This window comes from Emys orbicularis, chromosome 7 (genome assembly GCF_028017835.1).
Source record: "Emys orbicularis isolate rEmyOrb1 chromosome 7, rEmyOrb1.hap1, whole genome shotgun sequence".
Taxonomy (NCBI): domain Eukaryota; kingdom Metazoa; phylum Chordata; order Testudines; family Emydidae; genus Emys; species Emys orbicularis.
The window spans coordinates 107437361-107459101 of record NC_088689.1 but is presented as its reverse complement, the minus strand read 5'-3'; the positions used below and the strand labels follow the sequence as shown (position 1 = coordinate 107459101).

At 43.9% G+C, this 21741-nt stretch overlaps 1 protein-coding gene across 1 annotated transcript in view; it reads right to left on the bottom strand.

The window, feature by feature from the left end:
- The window catches only part of NCKIPSD (NCK interacting protein with SH3 domain), a 91658-nt gene extending 72979 nt beyond the window's left edge, over positions 1 to 18679 (bottom strand). Inside the window, exon 1 of the mRNA XM_065408357.1 lies at positions 18506 to 18679. Within this exon, the coding sequence (XP_065264429.1) occupies positions 18506 to 18676 (171 nt within the window). The 5' untranslated portion in view covers positions 18677 to 18679. The remainder of the gene's footprint in view (positions 1 to 18505) is intronic.
- Positions 18680 to 21741: the final 3062 nt, after the last annotated feature.

Below are 21741 nucleotides of genomic sequence, written 5' to 3'. Positions count from 1 at the left end.
AAGAGAACAGAGAGAGAGAGAGGAGCCATCATGGAGAATCCCCTAGCTAACACCTAAGCTGGAACAAGAGCTGTACCAGGGGAAAGAATTGTGCCCAGGCCTGGAAGGTGTCCAGTCTGAGAAAAACTTACTGAAGCATCTCTGAGGGTGAGATTATCTGTATTTAGTTTGATTAGACATAGATTTGCGCATTTTATTTTATTTTGCTTGGTGACTTACTTTGTTCTGTCTGTTACTACTTGGAACTACTTAAATCCTACTGTCTGTATTTAATAAAATCACTTTTTACTTAGTAATTTACTCAAAGTATGTATTAATACCTGGGGGAGCAAACAACTGTGCATATCTCTCTATCAGTGTTATAGAGGGCGAACAATTTATGAGTTTGCCCTGCATAAGCTTTATGCAGGGTAAAACGGATTTATCTGGGTTTAAACCCCATTGGGAGTTGGGCATCTGAGTGCTAAAGACGAGCACACTTCTATGAGCTGTTTTCAGGTAAACTTGCAGCTTTGGGACAAGTGATTCAGACCCTGAGTCTTTGTTAGAGCAGACTGGAGTGTCTGGCTCAGCAAGACAGGGTGCTGGAGTCCTGAGCTGGCAGGAAAAACAGAAGCAGGGGTAGTCTTTGCACATTAGTTGGCAGCTCCCAAGGGGGTTTCTGTGATCCAACCCGTCACACAAGGTATGGACAATTAGATGAGAACTAGCTGTGAACGGCTCAAGGCTGAGGCTAGGCATTATGGGGGGGGGGGGGGGGATGTGCTCTAACCAATACCAAAATTCTGATTGTTGCAAGACACTGAATGTGATGGGGAGGCGGCAAAATTGACTGAGTCACCCCAGAGACACTTTCCATCCTCAATATAAAACCAATCTACTAAAGTGCTTCCTGAAGCCCTAGAGGACAGCACACACCAACCCTTCATTTTGCATCTTCCCTTCATACTCCTTTCTCTTCCCTTACCATTAACAGCCTCAAATACAATAACCAAACCCACATTATTTAGGAATGAAGCTGTGCTCTCAAGATGCATGCTTATACCATTAATTGAGTATATAAGTAAATGGAAGTGCCATGTTCACCTGAAAGCTGCATTTGACCCTTTAACTCAGTTCTCAACCAGGGGTACATATACCCATGGGGGTACGCAGGGGTCTTCCAGGGGGTACATCAGCTCATCTAGATATTAGCCTAGTTTTACAACAGGCTACATATAAAGCACTAGCAAAGTCAGTACAAACTAAAATTTCATACAGAGAATGACTGCTCTATACACTGAAATGTAAGTACAATATTTATATTCCAATAGATTTATTTCATAATTAAATGATATAACGAGAAAGTAATAGTGTGCTGTGACACTTGTATTTTTATGTCTGATTTTGTAAGCAAGTAGTTTTTAAGTGAGGTGAAACTTGGGAGTACACAAGACAAATCAGACTCCTGAAAGGGGTACAGTAGTCTGGAGAGCCACTGCTTTAACTGGTTTCAATGTAAAATCTCCACTTTTGGGCAATCACTTTGAGACCACTGATGGTCCCTCCTGCCCCCCCATTTATGACCACTGTACAGATTTATTAAGCATGTTCATGAATGTAATGGGTTTGTCCTCTGGGCCACCAACATAGCTCACACGCAGCAATCCAGGGCATGGAGACAAGTTTTATTGGATTTTAAAAAAGCCTAATTATTTTTAATCAATGTGCCTCAAGTGATGAGAGCTTATCTTAGCAGTCAAACACACACACACACACACACACACACACACACACAAAAAAGGCTAAAGATCACTAGTGTATTTCTACTTTAATCATTCAAAACTGTGAAACATTCTAGAATTTCAGGTTAAAACATGAAGTCTTCAGCTATGGTAATTAGAAAGGGCTATAATTCCCTTGACTGAGTAATTTAATTTCAAATAAAATTTCATCTCAAAGCATTAGCGGGTCCCGACATATCATCTCAGCTATTCTGACAGCCTGAAGAAAAATGCTGTTTTATTTCAGTTTCTTGAGAGTGCTTAGAAGTGCAGGCTCAGCTGTAAATCACTACCCGCTGCTTATTCTCTAAAATAAAACTTTATTCTTAGCCTAAGTGCTTATTCGGGACTGTGTCAATGCCCTGATTAGGCTCTCTTGCCCGTTAGAAGCTCTGCCACATCAGAAGCACACAGAAAAAGCTATTCAAGTGCCACAGAAATTTAAGAGATTTACATAACAGATTGCACTTGTATATACATTTATCTGCACTGTTCAAGAATGAGTTCCGCTTCTTACAAGGGAATACTCTATTTCAGGGGTAGGCAACCTATGGCATGCGAGCTGATTTTCAGTTGCACTCACACTGTCCGGGTCCTGGCCACTGGTCCGGGGGGGGGGGGGGGAAGAGAGACTCTACATTTTAATTTTATTTTAAATGAAGCTTCTTAAACATTTTAAAAACTTTATTTACTTTACATATAACAACAGTTTAGTTATATATTATAGACTTATAGAAAGAGACCTTCTAAAAACATTAAAATGTATTACTGACACACGAAACCTTAAATCAGAGTGAATAAATGAAGACTCGGCACACCACTTCTGAAAGGTTGCCGACCCCTGCTCTATTTATATAGGGTGAAACCCTGTACTCACTGAAGTCAGTGTCAAAATTCACAGACTTAAAGAGGACCAGAATTTCACCCATTTTATCCATAAGCTATTGTGGAGAGCCTTTTTTAGGCAGAACTTACCCACGAATGCTTCCACTCCCATGACCCCAGGAAGTGACTAGTACTTGCTCCCTCAGAAAGAGTTAAAACCTAATAGAGCTGATGGTCAATTGTACAACACTGTGCACTTTACTATATATGTAACTTTGAGTTCATATTGCTGTCACTCGTGTCTCTCTCCTCCATCTCAATTAGCTCAGCCACTTGACATAACTTCACTATTTAGATCAGTGGTTTTCAACCTGTGGTCCGCACACTATGTCTAAGGGGCCCGTGAAAGGTGACTATAAAAATGAAGTTTCAGATCCCAGAAAAGGCATTCCGTTTTTCTGATTAATCAAAACTATGTGAATACCCCACCCTACAGGTCAAAACCCAGAATTGTTGTTACCACCTTAGAAGCCCACAGTTTAGCGCCCTTTCTCACGCTGCATCAAATGCCATGCCGAGCACGTGCAACATTTATCGTTGAATTCTGTTCAGTCAGTTTTCAGTCTAAGATTTCTATGGTAGGGGTTCACAGACCACAAGTTGAATTTGCAGAGGGGTCCGCACCTCCATTTGAAATTTTTTAGGGATCTGCACATCAAAAGAGGTTGAAAACAACTGATTGAGATAATAAGCTCTTTGGGACAGGAACTGCCTTATTTTGCCTTGTTACCTCACCCAGTACAATAGGGTTCCAATCCTGCAATACAAATTAAGAGGGCAATAACAAGTTTCAAGGAATTATCTCAAGTTCACACCCTAAAGCAACCTGGGTTAAATAACTAACACTGTTATTCCTGTGCATATAAATAGCCAGTCCTTTTCTGAGTATCACTAAAATATTGGCTCAATACTCTGCTCCAAGAGTGAATTTCACAGATTGCTTACACACAGACTGCATGAAGTAGTATTTTAATTTAATCATGTGCCTGTTTATTCTGGTATAAAGGGACAGGATAAATAGCAGCCCGAGACACTCCTTAACAAACCTTTTAGTTCTCTTGGTCGTACCACCTTTCCAAATTAGGCAGTCCATACTTTTTCACCCCCTCACAAACGAAAACGTTGTTCCACCCAGTATCCTACTTTTTTTGTCCTTCTCTAGACCTTCTATATTTCCTACTTTTCAGAGATGGAGAGACCCAAACCAAATGCAATATCCAAGTTAGGGAGGGCTCAAATGATTTTGACAATGCTAGTGTAATATTTTCCATGCTATTTTTTATTCCCTTAATATAGCCGAGCAGCAGTGTATTTGTTACAGGACAAATAGCTCCCACTTTAGACAGAAACGTCTCCACGTCAACCTGCCACTTATTTTTGATAAATTCTGAACCAGGAACAGGAGGCCAGTGTTTTATAAGACTGACATTATCTCCTCCCTTTACATAATGCAGTATTAATATCAGTTATTTTTAATAATGGATTAGGGACTGGGACAGTGTAGAGATTGAGCCACAGAGGCAAGGCTAAATTGTAGTTTAAGCACCCGGTCGAAGATCAGAAAAAGGAAGCCATTTCAAAGCGAGCAGCACTGGGAGTAGAGAGAAGCTTCTCAATTCTTAGCCCTGAGTAAAAGACTTCATAAATGATGCAAAAGCCAAGCTGGGCCTCAGAGGCTCTGATAAAGGCACTGAGATCAAAGTGAGGCATAGCAGCTGCAAACAGGAAGTGCTGCTCCAAGCTTGACTTGTCTTCTCTAATAATTACCGTAACAGAAAGTTAAACTAGTGAACTAGAGTGACTATTTCCTTCTTACAGGAGGAAGCCATGTAACAGTGGAACCTTCTCTCACTGCCAGGAACTCCTGTCCTATGCAGTGGGAAGGTAATTTTCCCACTCAGCGTCAACTCCTTTTTACAAGGAAATACGAAGTCCCAGAGCAACAAAAAGGCATATCCTTAAGTTGAAAAGAGCATGAATGAAAGTCACCTCTCTGGCCAACAGGGCCTCCAAAAGCCAAAGGAAATACTAAGTCTACCCTTGCGCAGTTGGTGTTTTATATCTATTTAGGCCTGTCAATTTCATTTATTACCATCTTTATTACTGAAGTGCCTAGGAGCCCTAAACATGGGCAAGGACCCTATTGTACTAGGCACTGTACAAAAACAGAAGACGACAGTCCCTGCCCCAAAGAGCGTATGTCAGTATAAAACTAGAGGGTTGCACACTTAGTTGCTTCAGTAGGCTGCACATGCTAAGGGCTCCCGTGTGTCACCCTCCCATTCCCCTCTATTTCATGGGTTCCCTGAAACACCTCCCAACTCCTCCTTCATACCAGGAGCTCTGTGCCCCTCCCCCGCAAATCTCTTCTCCACCATATTGGGAAGATGTTTATGGGGAGCACCTCCCAAGCATGAGGGGAAGTATGGGAGGTGCTTGTTTGAAAATGTAACAAGAGGCAAGTGGAGGCTGGCATCCTGGGCCAATCAGCAGCAGGAAGCAACGTCTCAATAGCAATATCTCAATAGGGTGGGGAATAGGCCATGAAGAGCCTTGAAAGTGCAGACAAGTAGCTTAAGTTGGATGCAATTGAAAAGGGGGAAGCCAATGGAGGGATGCAAAGAGGGGGTGACCTGGTCAAAGTGACGGGCTAGGAAAACGATCTTTGCAGCAGCATTCTGAATGGGTATAAGCTGGGCCAGACTGCATTTGTCAAGGTTAGATAGATGGATGTTGCGGTAATCAAGACACAAAATGACAACAGCCTGGATGAGAGTTTTAGCTGTGTGCATGGACTGGAAAGGCCAAATCTTAGAGATACTATGCAGAAAGAAATGGCAATATTTAGACATAGCCTGAAGAGAGGTCCAGATGACACCCAGGTTATGGGCCTGCATGACAGGCAGGATGGTGGTGTTGTCCACAGTGATTGAGAAAGGAGGAAGAGAAGGCAACTTGGGAGAAGATTAAGAGCTTTATTTTAGCCTTTGAGCTTCAACCGGTGGCTACACGTTCACAAGGAGATGTCAGAGAGACAGAAAGATTTTAATTTGGACAGTAGGAGATAGGTCTGGAGTACAGAGGTAGATCCTAGAGTCATTAGTATGAAGACTGCAGTTGAATTTGTTTGCAGAGGAGATTAGCCAGAGCTAGAGGGAGAAGGGGACCAAGGACAGATCCCTGTGGAACCCCCATGAGGAGGATCCTCCACGGAAGAATCAATTAAAGGGACAGGAGAACCAGGAGAAGACAGTCACAGAATGCCAGTGACAAGATTTCAAGAAGACCATGGTCATCTGTGTCAAAGGCAGTTGATGGGTCAGGAAGGATGAGGATGGGGTAGTGATTCTGAGAGCCAGCTATGAAAAGGTCATTAGAGACTTTGGCAAGAGCAGTTTCAGTGGCATGCCAGGGGCAGAAGCCGTACTAGAGAGAGTTCAGGATGGAATTTGGGGGAGAGGGACTCCACAGAGCAATCAAACAGCGTGTGCACCAGGCTTTGAGATGAAAGGGAGAAGGAAGATGGGGTGGTAGCTGGAGAGGCAGGTGGGATCGGGTTGTTTTTTTAAGATGAAAAAGACTAAAGCTTGTTTGTACTGAGGGGAAAGAACCAGAGGACAGTGAGAGGTCAAGGAAAAGAGTAAGGGAGGGGATGATAGTAGGTGAGAGAGTGATCAGGAGATGGGATGGGATCACTGGGGCAACAGCGAGGTTATAGAATATGAGAAACTTCTGCATCTGTCACAGGGGAGAAAGGCAACAGTTGTAGGAGAGGAAAGGAAGGCAAGCCGAGGGACTTATAAAATTGACAAAATATGATGTCTTAGAAATACAAACCATCAGAGATCCTATGTGGAGAGAGAATCGGAGGCAGGAGGAAGGGAAGGTTTGAGAAGTAGGTCAAAGGTGGCAATTGTGAGCATGGGATTCAATTAAGCTGAAAAGTACAGCTACTTAGCAAGGAAGGTGGCATAACTGAAGGAGAAAACTAATTTGTAAGGGAGGAAGTCAGTCTGGTGATGCAATTTCTGCCAGAAGCGCTCAGCAGCCCAAAAGCAGGAGTGGCAGAAGTGGATGCTGGGGGTGAGCCAGGCCTGGAGGTTGGCAGGGCAAACCTTGTAAAGGGAGAGAGGGACAACAGAGTCAAGGATGGTGGAAAGTAAAGCACAGAGAGAATCAAAAACAATATCAATGGAAAAAAAGAAGAGACAGCAGGAAGGAGAGGGATGAGAGCATACAAGAAGTCATCAATGCTGATGGAATGGAAGTCACAGACAGGGCATGCGGGAGGTGCTGATGGGCGATGCTGAAAGAGACCAGGAGAGAGCTGGACTGGGGGAATGGGGCAGCAGAGAGATTAGAAAGAGCAGTGCTTAGCAAAGATCAATCAAGTGAGCGGCCCTTCTGGTGAGTGGGACAGTTGAACTAGGGAAGCAGGTTGAATAAAAAAAAAAAAAATATAAAATATATGGAGATATACTTATCTCATAGAACTGGAAGGGACCCTGAAAGGTCATCGAGTCCGGCCCCCTGCCTTCACTAGCAGGACCAAGTATTGATTTTTGACCCAGATCCCTAAGTGGCCCCCTCAAGGATTGAACTCACAATCCTGGGTTTAGCAGGCCAATGCTCAAACCACTGAGCTATCCCTCCCCCCTCACATGAAGAGGTGAGGATGAGGAAACATGCAGCTAAGGCGTCGGATGGGTCATCAACAAGGAAATGGAAATCCCCGAGGATGTACGTGGGACACTGAGGAGAGGAAGAGTTAGAGCCAGGAACTGAAATCAGAGAGGAAGCTGATGGGGAGGAATTGGGCAAACAGTGGATGACAGTGACATGGAGGGGGAGAGAAGAGAAAAGTCAGGTGCAGTGCTGTTCTAATGAGAAAGAGCAGGAAGGGAGAGAGAGAGAGAGAGAGAGAGAGAGAGGAGAAACCTAACATCCCCACCATGGTCTGACACAAGGGAGGGAGCATTGAGGAAGAGAGGCCTCTGTAAGAGAGGACAGAGGAAGAAGCAGTGTCAGACAAAGGGATCTAGATCTCAGAGCCAGGAACTAGAGGGAGCGAGATATGAATCAGTCATGGATGGCTATGGTTTTAAAAGAGGGAGTAGGCATTCCAGAAAGAGAAAGAGAGGAGGGAGAAGGATAGGCATGAGGTCAGGAACAGCAGCATAAGAGGGATGGGGATGGGTACAGAAGATGAGATGGAGAAAGGGCCAGGTTGGGGCAAATGTCACCGGGGTGAGGAGGAAGGTGTGATGTGGGATAAGGATGTGTGTTGGTGGGAGAGGGGGAGATTGGGATGGGGACGGAAAGAGGAGCTGGTTTAACTTGTGGGAACTGTAAAGGGGAGAGGGCAACAAGGAAAGGGAAATGGAGTCATTGGGGGGAAGAGAGGGAAGAACAGAAGTTGTGATGGGGCATGGTGAGAGCAATGCATGAGTGGCAGATGGGTAAGATTACATTAAAAAAGCAGTGTGAAGGTTTTCATTCCATGCTTTCCACTAATGCGATCATTGCAAATCTGCAGCAACAAATCTAATATTTCAAAGGCATTCATGAGATAACTCCTGCTTGGACAGGATTTGCCACTCCAGGTCAGACTAGTGGTCAATCAAATCCAGTGTCTTGACACTAGCAGTGGCCATTACCAGATGCCTCTAGAGCAGTGTTTCTCAACCTTTTTGATACCAGGGACCGGCTTACTGTCTTCCTAAACTGTGTCACAGAGGTCTCAGGACCGGTACCGGTCCATGGACCAGTCAATGAGAAACACTGCTCTAGAGAAAAATAGTAGCCTCTCCCCGTAACAGGCTTGTCATTTCAGAGTCATATAGTTAGTCAGCAACATAGGAGAACCCTATAATAGACTGATTGCCACAATACACCAATCCAGGGCTCAGGGATTGCAAAACTAGCCTTCTTAACCAAGTGTCACTAGTAGTTCATATCTTACTGGAATCTTCAGTTCTTTACAGCTTATAAATACCTTCAGGGTAACCTTAAGAGGAAGCACAGAAATTATTCAGTTTCAGAGACAGCAGGACAAAAAGGAATAACCAGAAACTAAAGGAGAAAGAGTTCCAGTTACATATTAGGGAAACGTTTTTAAAGTCAGTAGTTGGGTAGTGGAGGCTCCCTGATTGCGGTGATATTAGAAGATATTAGATAAAATGCTTTGCCGTCTACACAAATACAACACTGTTGCTGTGTGCTAGTTGATTGCTGCTTGCCACCCCAGAGTTGGCTGAACATCAACAATGCACAACAGTGGGATATGGGAGGGGAAATTTTAGCTAAGAACATGGAACCTGTATTTTTCCATGCTAGGAAGGATAAAGGACTGAGGTGACCATGCCAGGATTGAAACTTATCATCCCCAGGAAGCTAGGTGTTTGAAATCTGATGCCTGGATCTCTGGCCACTAGGGCTAGGTAAGTATTAGTAAGAAGGCTGAAGCAACTATTCTCTGCTTTATTCTCCAAGGAAGGAGAAGTTAGCCTTGCAAACTCCAGTGGGCCAGATTCTATGTACCAAGTGGCCTTTTCTGGCCTTGCGGTCTGGATACTGCCAGTGTCAACTCCATTGTCCTCTCTGCTGGAGAGTAAGCGGTCTTCTAGTGCTGTGGTGGTACAATCCAAACCTTCATAGGCTGGAAGCCGGAACTTGGAACAGTTCCAGCTTCCCATTAAGTAATTACACATCTCACCATTATGATAACATATGGGCTCTTTAACCCAGTGAAAGGACCCTTGTTATTCGTTACACTCAGCCTTCTCCCCTATTCAGCAGCCACTCTCCTCCCTGATACAAAGAATAAAACCCCTGCTCCAAAGGAAGCTTTTTAAATTGAATTTTTTACTACTTCATATAAAACTTCAAAAGGCTCATCTTCTGTAATGAATGACTGTCTCCGACTGAAAAGCCAGGCTCCAATTTAATCGCCATATTCTTCTACTGCTCAGAAACCACTTAAGTGTCACCCAGGCAGTTTGTGACCAAAACTAAACCTCCTGCCAACTGGCTCCTTCCCATTTAATCAGAAGATACGAAGCTTTTGTGTTGATGATTTCACTACGACAGCATCTGCCTGGCATTAGCTATTAGCAGCATTTGTCTCTGCTATGTCAATAACTCAAGGCAATTATCTTATGTGCCATTACTGGACGGCTCAGTGTCGGGTACAGATTCTCACTTGTTTGATCAGCAGCACCTGTTAGCTTTGTAGTTTGTTACAGTTTTGCTTGCTAATATTGCTATTTCAGAGTCTGCCAGCACCACTGTGAAATCTCTATTTGCAGTTTAGAGCTCAACCGAGGCTTCAAATATAAGGTCTAAATTCAAGCAAGCAACTACTTCTGCTTCAAATTCTGTGCTAGTTTTTATGCAAAAGTAAGAGAGGGCCCATTATCTTTCCCTCAGGCTGATCTACCCTTAAAATTCATACCAGAAAAGGTATGTTGATTAGGGGAATGATTTTTTTTTTTTTTTTAAACAGAATAGCCATGCCAGTATAAGCCCTAACATAGATGCAGTTTCTAAGGGCAAAAACGTGCTTTTGTCAGTATAGCTTATGTCTCTTGGAGATCTGGCATAAACTGTGCCAACAGAAACACGTTTATGCCAGTGTAAGCTACATCTATGCTAGGATGGGTTGCCAGTATAGCTCTATATACATAGGTATGCCAGCAAAACTTTTCAAGTGTAGACAAGGCCTTGTTTATTTTTTGGGAACCTATCACTAGTATTTACCCCCCGAACCATTGAAATACTCTTTACTAATCCATAATATACCCAACCCAGAACTACAGCAGTGAAAAATTTATAGAAACATCAACAGCAATTAAATGTTTTTTTAAGCAACCTGCCATTAACTGCAGTCGGCTGCAACATCCAAATCACACCAGGCACCATGCATTCTTCCCTTTGCTTAGCCCACAACCTATTTTCTAAAGGCATCAGATGTCTCTAAAAGGAGTTTGCTTCTACATTTGAGTCTCCCTATTTCATGGCAATACCGTTTAAATTATTGAGATTAAAGTAGAAAATGTCAGCAATTTTGTAAGTGGAGGATACCAACAAACTAGAAACTCCACTTCTGTACTTGCTGGTAGCTTATGAAGAATATGTTTAGAAGAGTTGTTTTTAATATGGACTGCATGTTCTTCCCAAAGAAGTTAAGGTATGAATTTTCCACCTGTGTTATAAATAAGGGAGAAGCCTGAAAATAAGAGATGACTTAAAAAGAAAGGTACCGTATATACTCGTTCATAAGTTGAATATTTTTGGTAAAAATGTGACGCATCGAAGAGCGGCGATCGGCTTATAAACGGGTCCACCAAAATTTGATGATTTTTAACTCTATGGAATCATTGAATTGAGTATCTAATACACTGTCGTTTTGTTTACTGGAGCGTCCGCAGGCATGGAGCCCCTCAGCTCCCTGTGGCCGCAGTTGGACGTTCCCAGCCAATGGGAGCTGCGGGAAGTGGCAGCCACTTCCCTCAGCTCCCATTGGCTGGGAACGGCGAACCGCGGCCACAGGGAGCTGAGGGGCTCCATGCCTGCGGATGCTCCAGGTAAACAAAACGTCCTGACCTGCCAGCGGCTTACCCTGACGGCCGGGAGCCAAAGTTTGCCGACCCATTTATTGATGTCAACACTGCAGCCTTTTAAAGTTGCAAAGGCTTTGTTTAGTGGACTAGATTGGCTTGAAATGAATACTAAAAGAGCAGTGCTGCAGATCTGCATGACATTTGACCCATGCATTTCACAAAATGCTACACCTTATAAGCCAATCAGAAAAATACAATGAACGATAGTACTATAGCACTAGTGTCAGTCCGCTACTGTGTAATTTGATCTCTTCATGCATTTCTACCAATGGACCTCAAAAGTCTCGAGCCAATATGAAAATATAACGTGCAGAATTGATGGAAGCTCTAATAAAATTTAAATAGCCTGTTATCGTCACAGACATGCCAATCTACAGGGCTGCTTTGAAATAAACAAAGAATAATAATAAATTTGACAGTTATAAAGCAGGTGACATTCCTATATAAAATCCTACAAAATCTATAACTATAATAATAATAATAATAATCTATTTTCATACTAGTATTTAAAATGAACGGTGAAATCAAAAGAAAATGGTCTGCTTATCACGCAGCATTCAAACTTAAAGTTGTTGGATATGCAGAAGCAAACAATAATTGCGCCACTGCTAGTGAACTGTGTATCAATGAGAAGCAAGCAAGAGAATGGCAAAAAAATAAAAACAATACTAAAAGACATGCCAAGAAGCAAGAAAAAATGTCCAACGAGGGGCGCTTCAATTTCCTGAGCTGGAGAAAGATCTCAATAATTGGGTTGTTGAATGTCGACAAAATGGGTACATTGTCACTAGAACTGGAATCCGTCTGCGTGCTCTCCAAACATCGAAAGATGACAAATACAAGTCAGTAAAGCCATCAATGTTTGTCGCATCAGCGGGGTGGTGTACTCGCTTCATGAACCGTCACGGTCTCCGTCAGCGAACAAAAGCTGCCGAGAGGTCTGGAAGAAAAAAATTGAATCTTTCCAAAGGTTTATTATAAAATATCAAAAGGAATATGCATTTTAATGTCACAAATAGGAAATATGGACGAAACACTGATGACATTCGATCTCCCGAGCAACAGAACGGTAACCGGTGTTGGTGAAAAAACAATTTTAATTAAATCCACTGGCCATGAAAAAAATCCATGTTATGGTGGTTTTATCATGTTTGGCAAATGGATCAAAGCTCCCTCCTGTTATTTTTAAAAGAAAAACCTTGCCTAAAACATGAAATTTCCTGCTGGTGTCATCGTACGTGCACATGAAAAGGGATGGATGGATGAAAGTGGGACTATTGAATGGCTGGAAAAAGTGTGGAATAAGAGACCAGGAGCACTTTTCAAGTGCTATGCTCATTTGGGACATGTTCAGGGCACACAAGATGGATGAGGTGAAAAATGTATCCAAAAATATGAAAACTACTTTGGTTGTAATACCTGGAGGCTTAACTTCAGTTCTACAACCACTTGATGTCTGCCTGAACAAACCCTTTAAAGACAGGCTACACAAAATGTGGTCTGAATGGATGTGCTCAGGCATGGCAAAGTTGACAAAAGGCGGGAATCTTATGAAGCCCGAAATCAATCTGTTCGCCCAGTGGATCAAGGATGCGTGGGTGTCCATTCCCTCGGAAATGATATAAAAATCATTTCGGAAATGCTGCATCAGCAATGTACTCGACGGGTCAGAAGATGATGCCATATTTGATGACGACACAACAGAGGCTGATGATGAGAAGGAATCGGAGTCTGAAAACGACACTGCCGACATCTACGATGACAATGCAGGTGCAGCTGTGACTGAAGCTGAGTTTAATGAACTGTTTGGTGAATCAGAGACTGATTCAGACTTTGAAGGATTTTAAGACTTTTTAAAGTCTCATATTGTTCTAAGTTACTTCTTTTAAATATCCATTTATTGATTTTAAATACTAATTTTGAAGGTGAATACATATTTGTTCAGTTATTATTATAACAGGTTTTTCGTTAGATTACATTAAATTAATTCTAGCAAAACTTTTGAGTGTTTCTTGTGACGCCAACTTTTAAAATATAACAGGGGTCAAAAAACTTTGGCTCCCGGCCCGTCAGGGTAAGCTGCTGGCGGGTCGGGATGTTTTGTTTACTTGGAGCATCTGCAGGTACAGAGCCTCTCAGCTCCCAGTGGCCGTGGTTTGCCGTTCCCAGTCAATGGGAGCTGCGGGAAGTGGCAGCTTATGATCACCGTTTATGAAAGCGTCATATAGTTTTTGCTATTTTTATCTATCCAGCTTGGGGGGGGGGTCGGCTTCTAAACGAACAGACTAATGAACGAGTATATACGGTAATTCTCCTGGTACGGACAGTGCCAGGGAAAACTCACCTGCTCTCTGCAAAGGTTCCCTCTTTGACATTATTTTAATTTCCTTGTTGTGAGCAAGATTCCTCTGGGAAGCATTAGCAGTACGAGATGTTTACTTCTTTTGACTGTGATTGTCGTGACATGAACTGCTTACCAACAACCTGACTGCACTATTAATGAATCTGCTGACTTATGTTTGCAATGGTGACTCCTTCCCGTTGGCGACATGCTTTCTTTCCCTGCTCAGTACACATTGTCACTAATCGTTAGCTTCATTATTCTTGTAGTGATCATGGTGACATTAATTACCTCTCAGCATCTTGTCATTAATTAGCATCAAACTTATTAGAGATTTGGTACGACTTGTTTGCATTCTTGTCTCAGACAGGCCACTGAACTGTTTAAAGCAAAGCTTCAGTCAGAGAAAGTTTTTTCCATGTCAGTTCTACTTGGTTAACTGATAAAAGCAAATTTTGACTCCAGACAACTCTGAAAAGCTGACCTGAAAGCCCTATGATATCACTGAATGAGAGGCAGTCAACACAACTAAGCATTGTTATAACGACAGAGCAGCCATTTGAATTTTATTCTGCCTCATGCATCATCAGCGTGATCACCAGTCAAGTTCTGGCTCCAGAACCTTTATTGTCAAATACAGAGGTGGCAGAAAAAGCCCCATGCTATTTCCTGGTAACAGGTTGAAATGGCAGTTAGGAAAGTCAGGTTTGAACTAAAGGAAAACAAATATGAAGTACCAGAAGCCATTTTCATGGCTTGTCATAACCCTGCTTTCATATTCATTTTAATATTAGTTATTAATATACTAGCAATACAACTCTTCTGAAGCAGCTTTCATGCCTGTAGTTTGAAAATACTTTAGAATTAAAGCAAAATAGAAAGGCAGAAAGGACAAAGAAGAGCCCACTGCTAGATGAGCAGATGAAGCAAGGGACTGCAGAAAGAAATGGCACAAGAGGTAGGTTGGAGAAGGTCCATAGAGGATTTTAAGAACATAAGAACGGCCGTACTGGGTCAGACTAAAGGTCCATCTAGTCCAGTATCCTGTCTACCAACAGTGGCCAATGCCAGGTGCCCCAGAGGGAGTGAACCTAACAGGTAATGATCAAGTGATCTCTCTCCTGCCATTCATCTCCACCCTCTGACAAACAGAGTCTAGGGACACCATTCCTGACCCATCCTGGCTAATAGCCATTAATGGACTTAACTGGATAAATTCATGGAGGTTCTCTTTTAAACACTGTTATAGTCCTAGCCTTCACAACCTCCTCAGGCAAGGAGTTCCACAAGTTGATTATGCGCTGTGTGAAGAACTTCCTTTTGTTTGTTTTAAACCTGCTGCCTATTAATTTCATTTGGTGACCCCTAGTTCTTGTATTATGGGAATAAGTAAATAACTTTTCCTTATCTACTTTCTCCACATCACTCATGATTTTATATACCTCTATCATATCCCCGCTTAGTCTCCTCTTTTCCAAGCTGAAAAGTCCTAGCCTCTTTAATCTCTCCTCATATGGGACCCGTTCCAAACCCCTAATCATTTTAGTTGCCCTTCTCTGAACCTTCTCTAGTGCCAGTATATCTTTTTTGAGATGAGGAGACCACATCTGTACACAGTATTCAAGATGTGGGAGAACCATCGATTTATATAAGGGCAATAATATATTCTCAGTCTTATTCTCTATCCCCTTTTTAATGATTCCTAACATCCTGTTTGCTTTTTTGACCGCCTCTGCACACTGTGTGGACATCTTCAGAGAACTATCCATGATGACTCCAAGATCTTTTTCCTGATTTGTTGTAGCTAAATTAGCCCCCATCATATTGTATGTATAGTTGGGGTTATTTTTTCCAATGTGCATTACTTTACATTTATCCACATTAAATTTCATTTGCTATTTTGTTGCCCAATCACATTTTAAAATATATATTGTTTTAAGTAGATCATCTGCTTTGTAACTGCTGTGAAATATCTTAGCACCTGATTCTTACACACAAGTAATCTCATTGAAGTCGGACCATTGTCATGAATAAGGGTTGCAGGATAGGATCCTTATTCAAGGGCAAAGGTCTAATCTTAGTGTGACACTGGCAGACCAGTTGCCAGCTCTTGCCAAGGCTGTAGGCATCAGCTGAGCACTGACAAATTCATAGCTGGAAACCAGACCAGCTCACCTGTATGTTAGTATAGTTCAAGATTGGTGTTAGACTTATAAGAATGTGTTTAGACTCTATGGAATGCTTGTAAGTTGCTGCATGCATTAATTTCACTCGTAATGTCTCTATCCCATGCTATAAGGTGTTATGTAAGTTTTGCTTTACAATTGTAAAAATGCTTGCTCTGAACCTGTGAAGCCAGTCATGGGAAATGGCCCACGGCCCATCAAGAAGGACCATCAAAACTAAATGGGCCACTGTGGAACATCAGGATACAAAGACTTGGTTAATGACCCTCTGAAACCTATGAAGGCGCTACGAGCAGGAGCCTGTCCCATCAGCTTGAATGCTGGAAGAAGGGGATAAAACAGGGACACAAGAAAATGTTCTCTCTCTCATTTGCTGCTCAACTCTTACAGGGCTGGAGCTACAAAACAGAAGCAAAGAGGTCCTAGGTCAACCTGGGTTAGCCCTAAAAGACATTCAGTGCTGACAGGTGACTACAACTCTGTAATCTTTTAAAACCATAGATTCTAACTAATTTGTGTATGCGGGTTTGCCTGCTTTAACCTGTAAATAACTAATTTCTTTTCCCTGGTTAATAAATCCTTAGTTTACTATAGGACTGGCTACAAGTGTTGTCTTTGGGGTGAGATCTGGGGTACAAACAGAATCTTTTGTGATCTTTGGTGTATGGAAACCAACTATCACTAAGTCCAGCTTGCCTGGGTGGCAAGATAGACTGGCGTACCCGATGGGATTGTCTGTGACTCCATGGTAAGATTGTTCCAGTGCTTCAGGAGTTCACATTTGTTACTGGATTGGTGAAATCTAATTATAGAACACATCACCAAACACTGAAATTATTTAGAAACAAATTTACAATTTTAATCACAAGACTAGAGATATCTGAAAATCACCAGCATATTAGAATAAATTGGTTTCTATTGACATTCTGGGCTATATTTTCTCAGGGAGACCAAAAATGTACCTGCAACGTGTGTGTACTTTTACACAGACTTATTTGGTGTATACAACTTAGAGATATTGTAGGCATCATTGCAAACCCTGGGATTAGGAGGATAAAAAGCTTGACCCAAACTGTACATATAACAAGGGTATTGCAGGATCCATGTTTTGTCCAGGAACCCTCCATTAAAACATGCCGTCACACTGTAAAAGAGAGCATACAGTTTTATCTTCTACAGCACCAACAAAAACATATGGGTTATCCTTGCTGTTGTGATTACTGCATGAGGCCCTCATCACTCTGACTCCTATTAGGGCTGGAGGAGTCTGTCCTCTCATTTTGTATAATTACTAATGTCACTGACTTGACTATAATTACTGCCCCTACCTATCATTACAGCTGGTTGTTCTTGGCTTCTCCCCCAGCCCCCTCATCAGTGCTGGGACAGGCCTGTTATTAGTCCCTGTATTATTCTCTACATTAGTGGAATGGGTGTGATTGCTGATCTCCTGCTAAACATTCTCACTTATACACAGTAGTAGCTGTGAATAGTCATTCTCAAAGCAATTCTCTGCACATCTGCTCTAACACATAGATTGTGATAACTGCATCATTTAAAAGCAACCCACCCTGGTAACTCCAGATGTTATAAGCCGCGCACAGCCTACCATCCACTCACTCATAGCCTCTGGGAGTAGACTAAGTATATATGTAGTCTCACCAGCGTAGGCCATGTGAACTTCTCCTTCTCCTCAGGCTCTCTGACGAGTGCAGGTGATAGGGAACTAGCACACAACTTCTTCTCCCATTCTGATGCCCCCTGACTCCCTTGTCTTCTCACCAGTAACCATTATATGTAGGGGCCAACACATAACCTGTGTCCTTAGAGTGAAGTCCCATATCGCTTCTCTATGGTCCTGACCTACAGAAGTTCAGTGCACAGCTCACATCACCAGGTCAGTGCTTCCTGGTCCTTGACCACCAAAATGTCCAAAGTGTCACCTCAGCAAGACGTAAGAAGCCCATCTCTCCAGGGTAGTGGTCCTCATACCTGCCCTTAGCCTCATGATCCTATATTGCTGCAGATAGGAGTCACATCTCCCCTGGACAGTACAAGCTGATCCAAGAACTTCATGACGATCATTTGACACTGCCTCTCTGGGGGACAGGAGGCCTGTGCATAGACTTTCTTGCTAGCATAGCACCCCATGACTTGTAACTTTTGAGGGAAGAGGCTAGCACATAGCCCTTCCCCAGAAGATGTATCCTCCAAAGCCTGCACTCCAGACGTTCAGATCAGTCAGTCTCTGAAGTACAGTCTCCCTGTTCTTCATGCTAAGCCCTGTCCTACCGAGATAAAAGGCCACACTTCATCCTCTGATGTGGGACAGCCAGGATAGTGCCCAGCCCTGTACCCCCAAATGCTAGTCTGCAGCCACTGCAGGAGAGAGTCCCCTACACAGCCTGTAGTGCCCCCCCACACACACACCCCGCCCTCCCTCGCCCACACACAGCCTGCAGTAACCTCCCCAGGCCATCCCAACACAGCCTGGCCTCCCCCTTTCCAGCAACCCCGTACAGCCCGGCCTCCCCGCAACACAACCTGTCCTCTCCCCCCCTCGGCCCGTCTCCCCAACTCAGCCCGTCCCCTCCACCCCGGCTCGTCCCCCCAACACGGCCCGTCCCTCTCCGCTGGGGAAAGGGCGCAACTGCCCCACTGCCGCCGCCACGAAGCACCGAGCCCATCTCCCCGGCCCGCTGCCCTGACCTGCAGCCGCTGCAGGTAGGAGGCCGGCGCGTAGCCCGTCTCCCCGGAGCCCGCGCGGGTCACCAGCCACCAGTGCTGGTTGCTCCGCTCCAGCAGCAGGAAGGTCTCCCCGGCGGCGAGGGGCAGCGAGTTGGGCTCAGCGGAGCGGAAGCTGTACAGAGCCCGGTACATGGCGACGGGCGGCCGGCGAGCGACTCAACGCGGCCCTCAGCTGCCGGCTCCCGATGTCAACACGGACCCACCCACCAACGCGTCGCGTCATCCATGCCTAATGACGTCACCGCGTAGCCCCGCCTCCTTGTCTGCCCCTTCTGTTAGACGTGAGCGCCCCCTGCTGGGCCCGCCTAGCGAGTCTGCTGGGCCCCGCGTGACTCTTGCCGGGGCATCCCCTCCCCCCTGCATAGCTCCTGCCCCCCCCCCCCCGCAAGGGTCAGCGGCAGCCCCTCCCCCCTGCATGGCTCCTGCTCCCCCCGCATGGGTCAGCGGCAGCCCCTCCCCCCTGCATGGCTCCTGTCCCTCCTCATGGGTCAGCGGCAGCCCCTCCACCCGCGTGACTCCTGCCCCCGCCCAACGGGGCATCCCCTCCCCCCTACATGTAGCTTCTCCCCCAGGTCATTACTGTGTTCCGCCCCCACCCCCGGCATATGCCATTCTTCCCGTACCACATCACTCCCATCTCCTCCCCTAAGTCACATAATACCTCTGCCGCCCCATTTCCCCCTCGCGGCATATAAACCCTTTGCTTTGTGGCTACCATTGCCTTTCGTCTGAGGACATCCCCACACTGAATCACTCTCACTGACTGCCCCCCTCGCTGCCTCTAGTATCAAGCCACCATTCCCCTGGTGCCCTCCTCACCCCAGCTCCGTATGTGACTCCAGTCACCGCAGGGTGTTGTAGAACCATGATTCTGGAATATGGACATGAGTTTTATAAAATACCTTGGGATGAATTCCACCTCCTTCATGCTGCTCCGGCAGTGTAAAGGGACCGTAAGAGCCCTTGGGGGAACTACACGGTGCAGGAGTAGCATAGGAATGACATATGTTACCCCATGCTCCCCCAGCACCTTGCCACCCTTAGGGTAGGGGGCAAAGGTGGAGGGGCAGGAAGAGTGAGGCCACAGCACTTTGTACTCTGGCTATTTTGGGATGCCCACTAACCTACTGTAAGTTAGAGCATCCCCCACGCTTGGGGACAAATATTAGGATGCATACAGCATGAGATAGGGAATAATACAGAAAAAAATACAATACCATTATGTAAATGAAAGGTTCACTCTTGTCTGGAATACCCTGTGCAGTATTGATCACCACATCTCAAAAAAGACTACTGCAGAATATTGCAGGTTCAGCGCAAACAAGGGGCTAGAAAAACGCACGCAGGAAGAGAGCTTGAGAAGATTGGGATATTTACCTTAGAAAGGAGATAGAAGAAGAGGAGACATGATATAAGTATATACCAGTGGTTCCCAAACTTTAACAACCTGTGAACCCCTTTCCCAAAAAATGTCAAGTCTCACGAACCCCCTCCTAAAAATGAATATTTCCAGGGATTTTCTCCTTTACCTGAGTATAAATTATAAAAGCAGTGATCTTGGAAATATAAAATTTGTTTTTATGACATGCTTATTACACAATATTATTAATTATTTATCATTACAGTATTTTTATTACATTATGAAAACAGCAACACTCTTCCAAGATCTCACTTTTGTAGCTTGTATTTAAGAAGCCAACTCAAAGCGTTCTTCCTACACATTCAGGTCTTGAGCAATCCAGGCAAACAACGCACGTTACAACAAAGCTTAAACTTGTTCTTCATAATAATTTTAAAAACAATACTAGCAGCCTATTTAATTTTAAAAACAGCAAAAAATATCCACCTCCCTTTCCATTTCTTATAAGGAGTCTTGAAGTTTAAATCTCTTCAATGTGATAGATATGCTTGCTTTGATCTGCTTAGCTGGCAGTCTAGGGGCCCCAGGCTGCTGGCCCCATGCTGGCCAGGGTCCCTAGTGACAGCTCTGTCTGCCATTAGGGAATTTTTTTCCCCAAGAACCCCCTGTAACATTTCGCGAACCCCCAGGGGTTCACGAATCCCAGTTTGGGAACCACTGGTATATACCATTACAGACATAACAGTGGTGTTAAAAGAACATTAATAAAGTTAATTCAGCCCCCTTGTGCATCTGCATTGCGATACAGTCTTTAATTACATGATCATGCACTATTTTGTCCACCAGACCCCCGCCTCATTTAGTTCATAGGCTGGATGCACAGTGCTCACTGAATGAGCAACTATTCCCTATTTGTCTTTTCCTTGTTCAGCTGTGGCCCTAGGCTTTATTTACTGCATGTTATTCAAACCTTGCTCTGAAGACAGATTTATTAGTTTCCTCATGGGTTTTTTCTATGGTACTCATCACTATAGCGTCTGAGTGCTGCACAAACATTTATTTTCACAACCGCCTTGTCAGATGATTGGGTATTACTATCCCCATTTAACAGTTGGGCACTGAGGCACAGAGAGATTAAGGTCAAAAGTAGAGCTGAGATAGATGGATACAGGATTTTCTGTTCTGTTCAAAAGTCCGAGATTTTGAAAAAAAAATCATTCCTTAGCAGAACAGGAGGGAAAAAAGTCTCAGAAGTTTTCATAGAATGGCTGCATGGCTGGCAGCCTGCCTGCCACCTTGGAGGGCAGCCCAGGAAGCTGGCCAGGGGGGAGACTGGCCACTCACCTCCCCGAGAAGGTGGGGGTCCCTGGGTTCCACTTCTTTGCACAACGCACAATTAATCTGTGCAACTCCCTGCCAGAGATGGTCACTGATACCAAGAACTTGGCCTAATTCAAAGAGGGACTGAACAATTATATGGATAGGAAGAATATCCAGAGTTATTGTAGTAAAAATAAAATAAAATGAAGCAGGGATATAACACTTCTTGCTTTAGCATTGAAGTCAAGCTCTAACCATAACAAGTAGGGAACTGGCCTAGTTGGAAGTAGGGTCTGATTCAGTGTGGCAATTACTATGTTCTGAAATCAGTCTCTCACCCATTCTACCCAGGCAGGGGGCTGCTGTCAGGTACATTTAGGAAGTAATATTGTGTAATATGGCAGGATTCTTATCATTCAATGACAAAATTAGAATTCACAAAATCACTTAAAATGAGACAAGGTTCAAAGAACAGTCACCAGTAGCAAACAATGCAAAAAATACAATGGAAATGAAG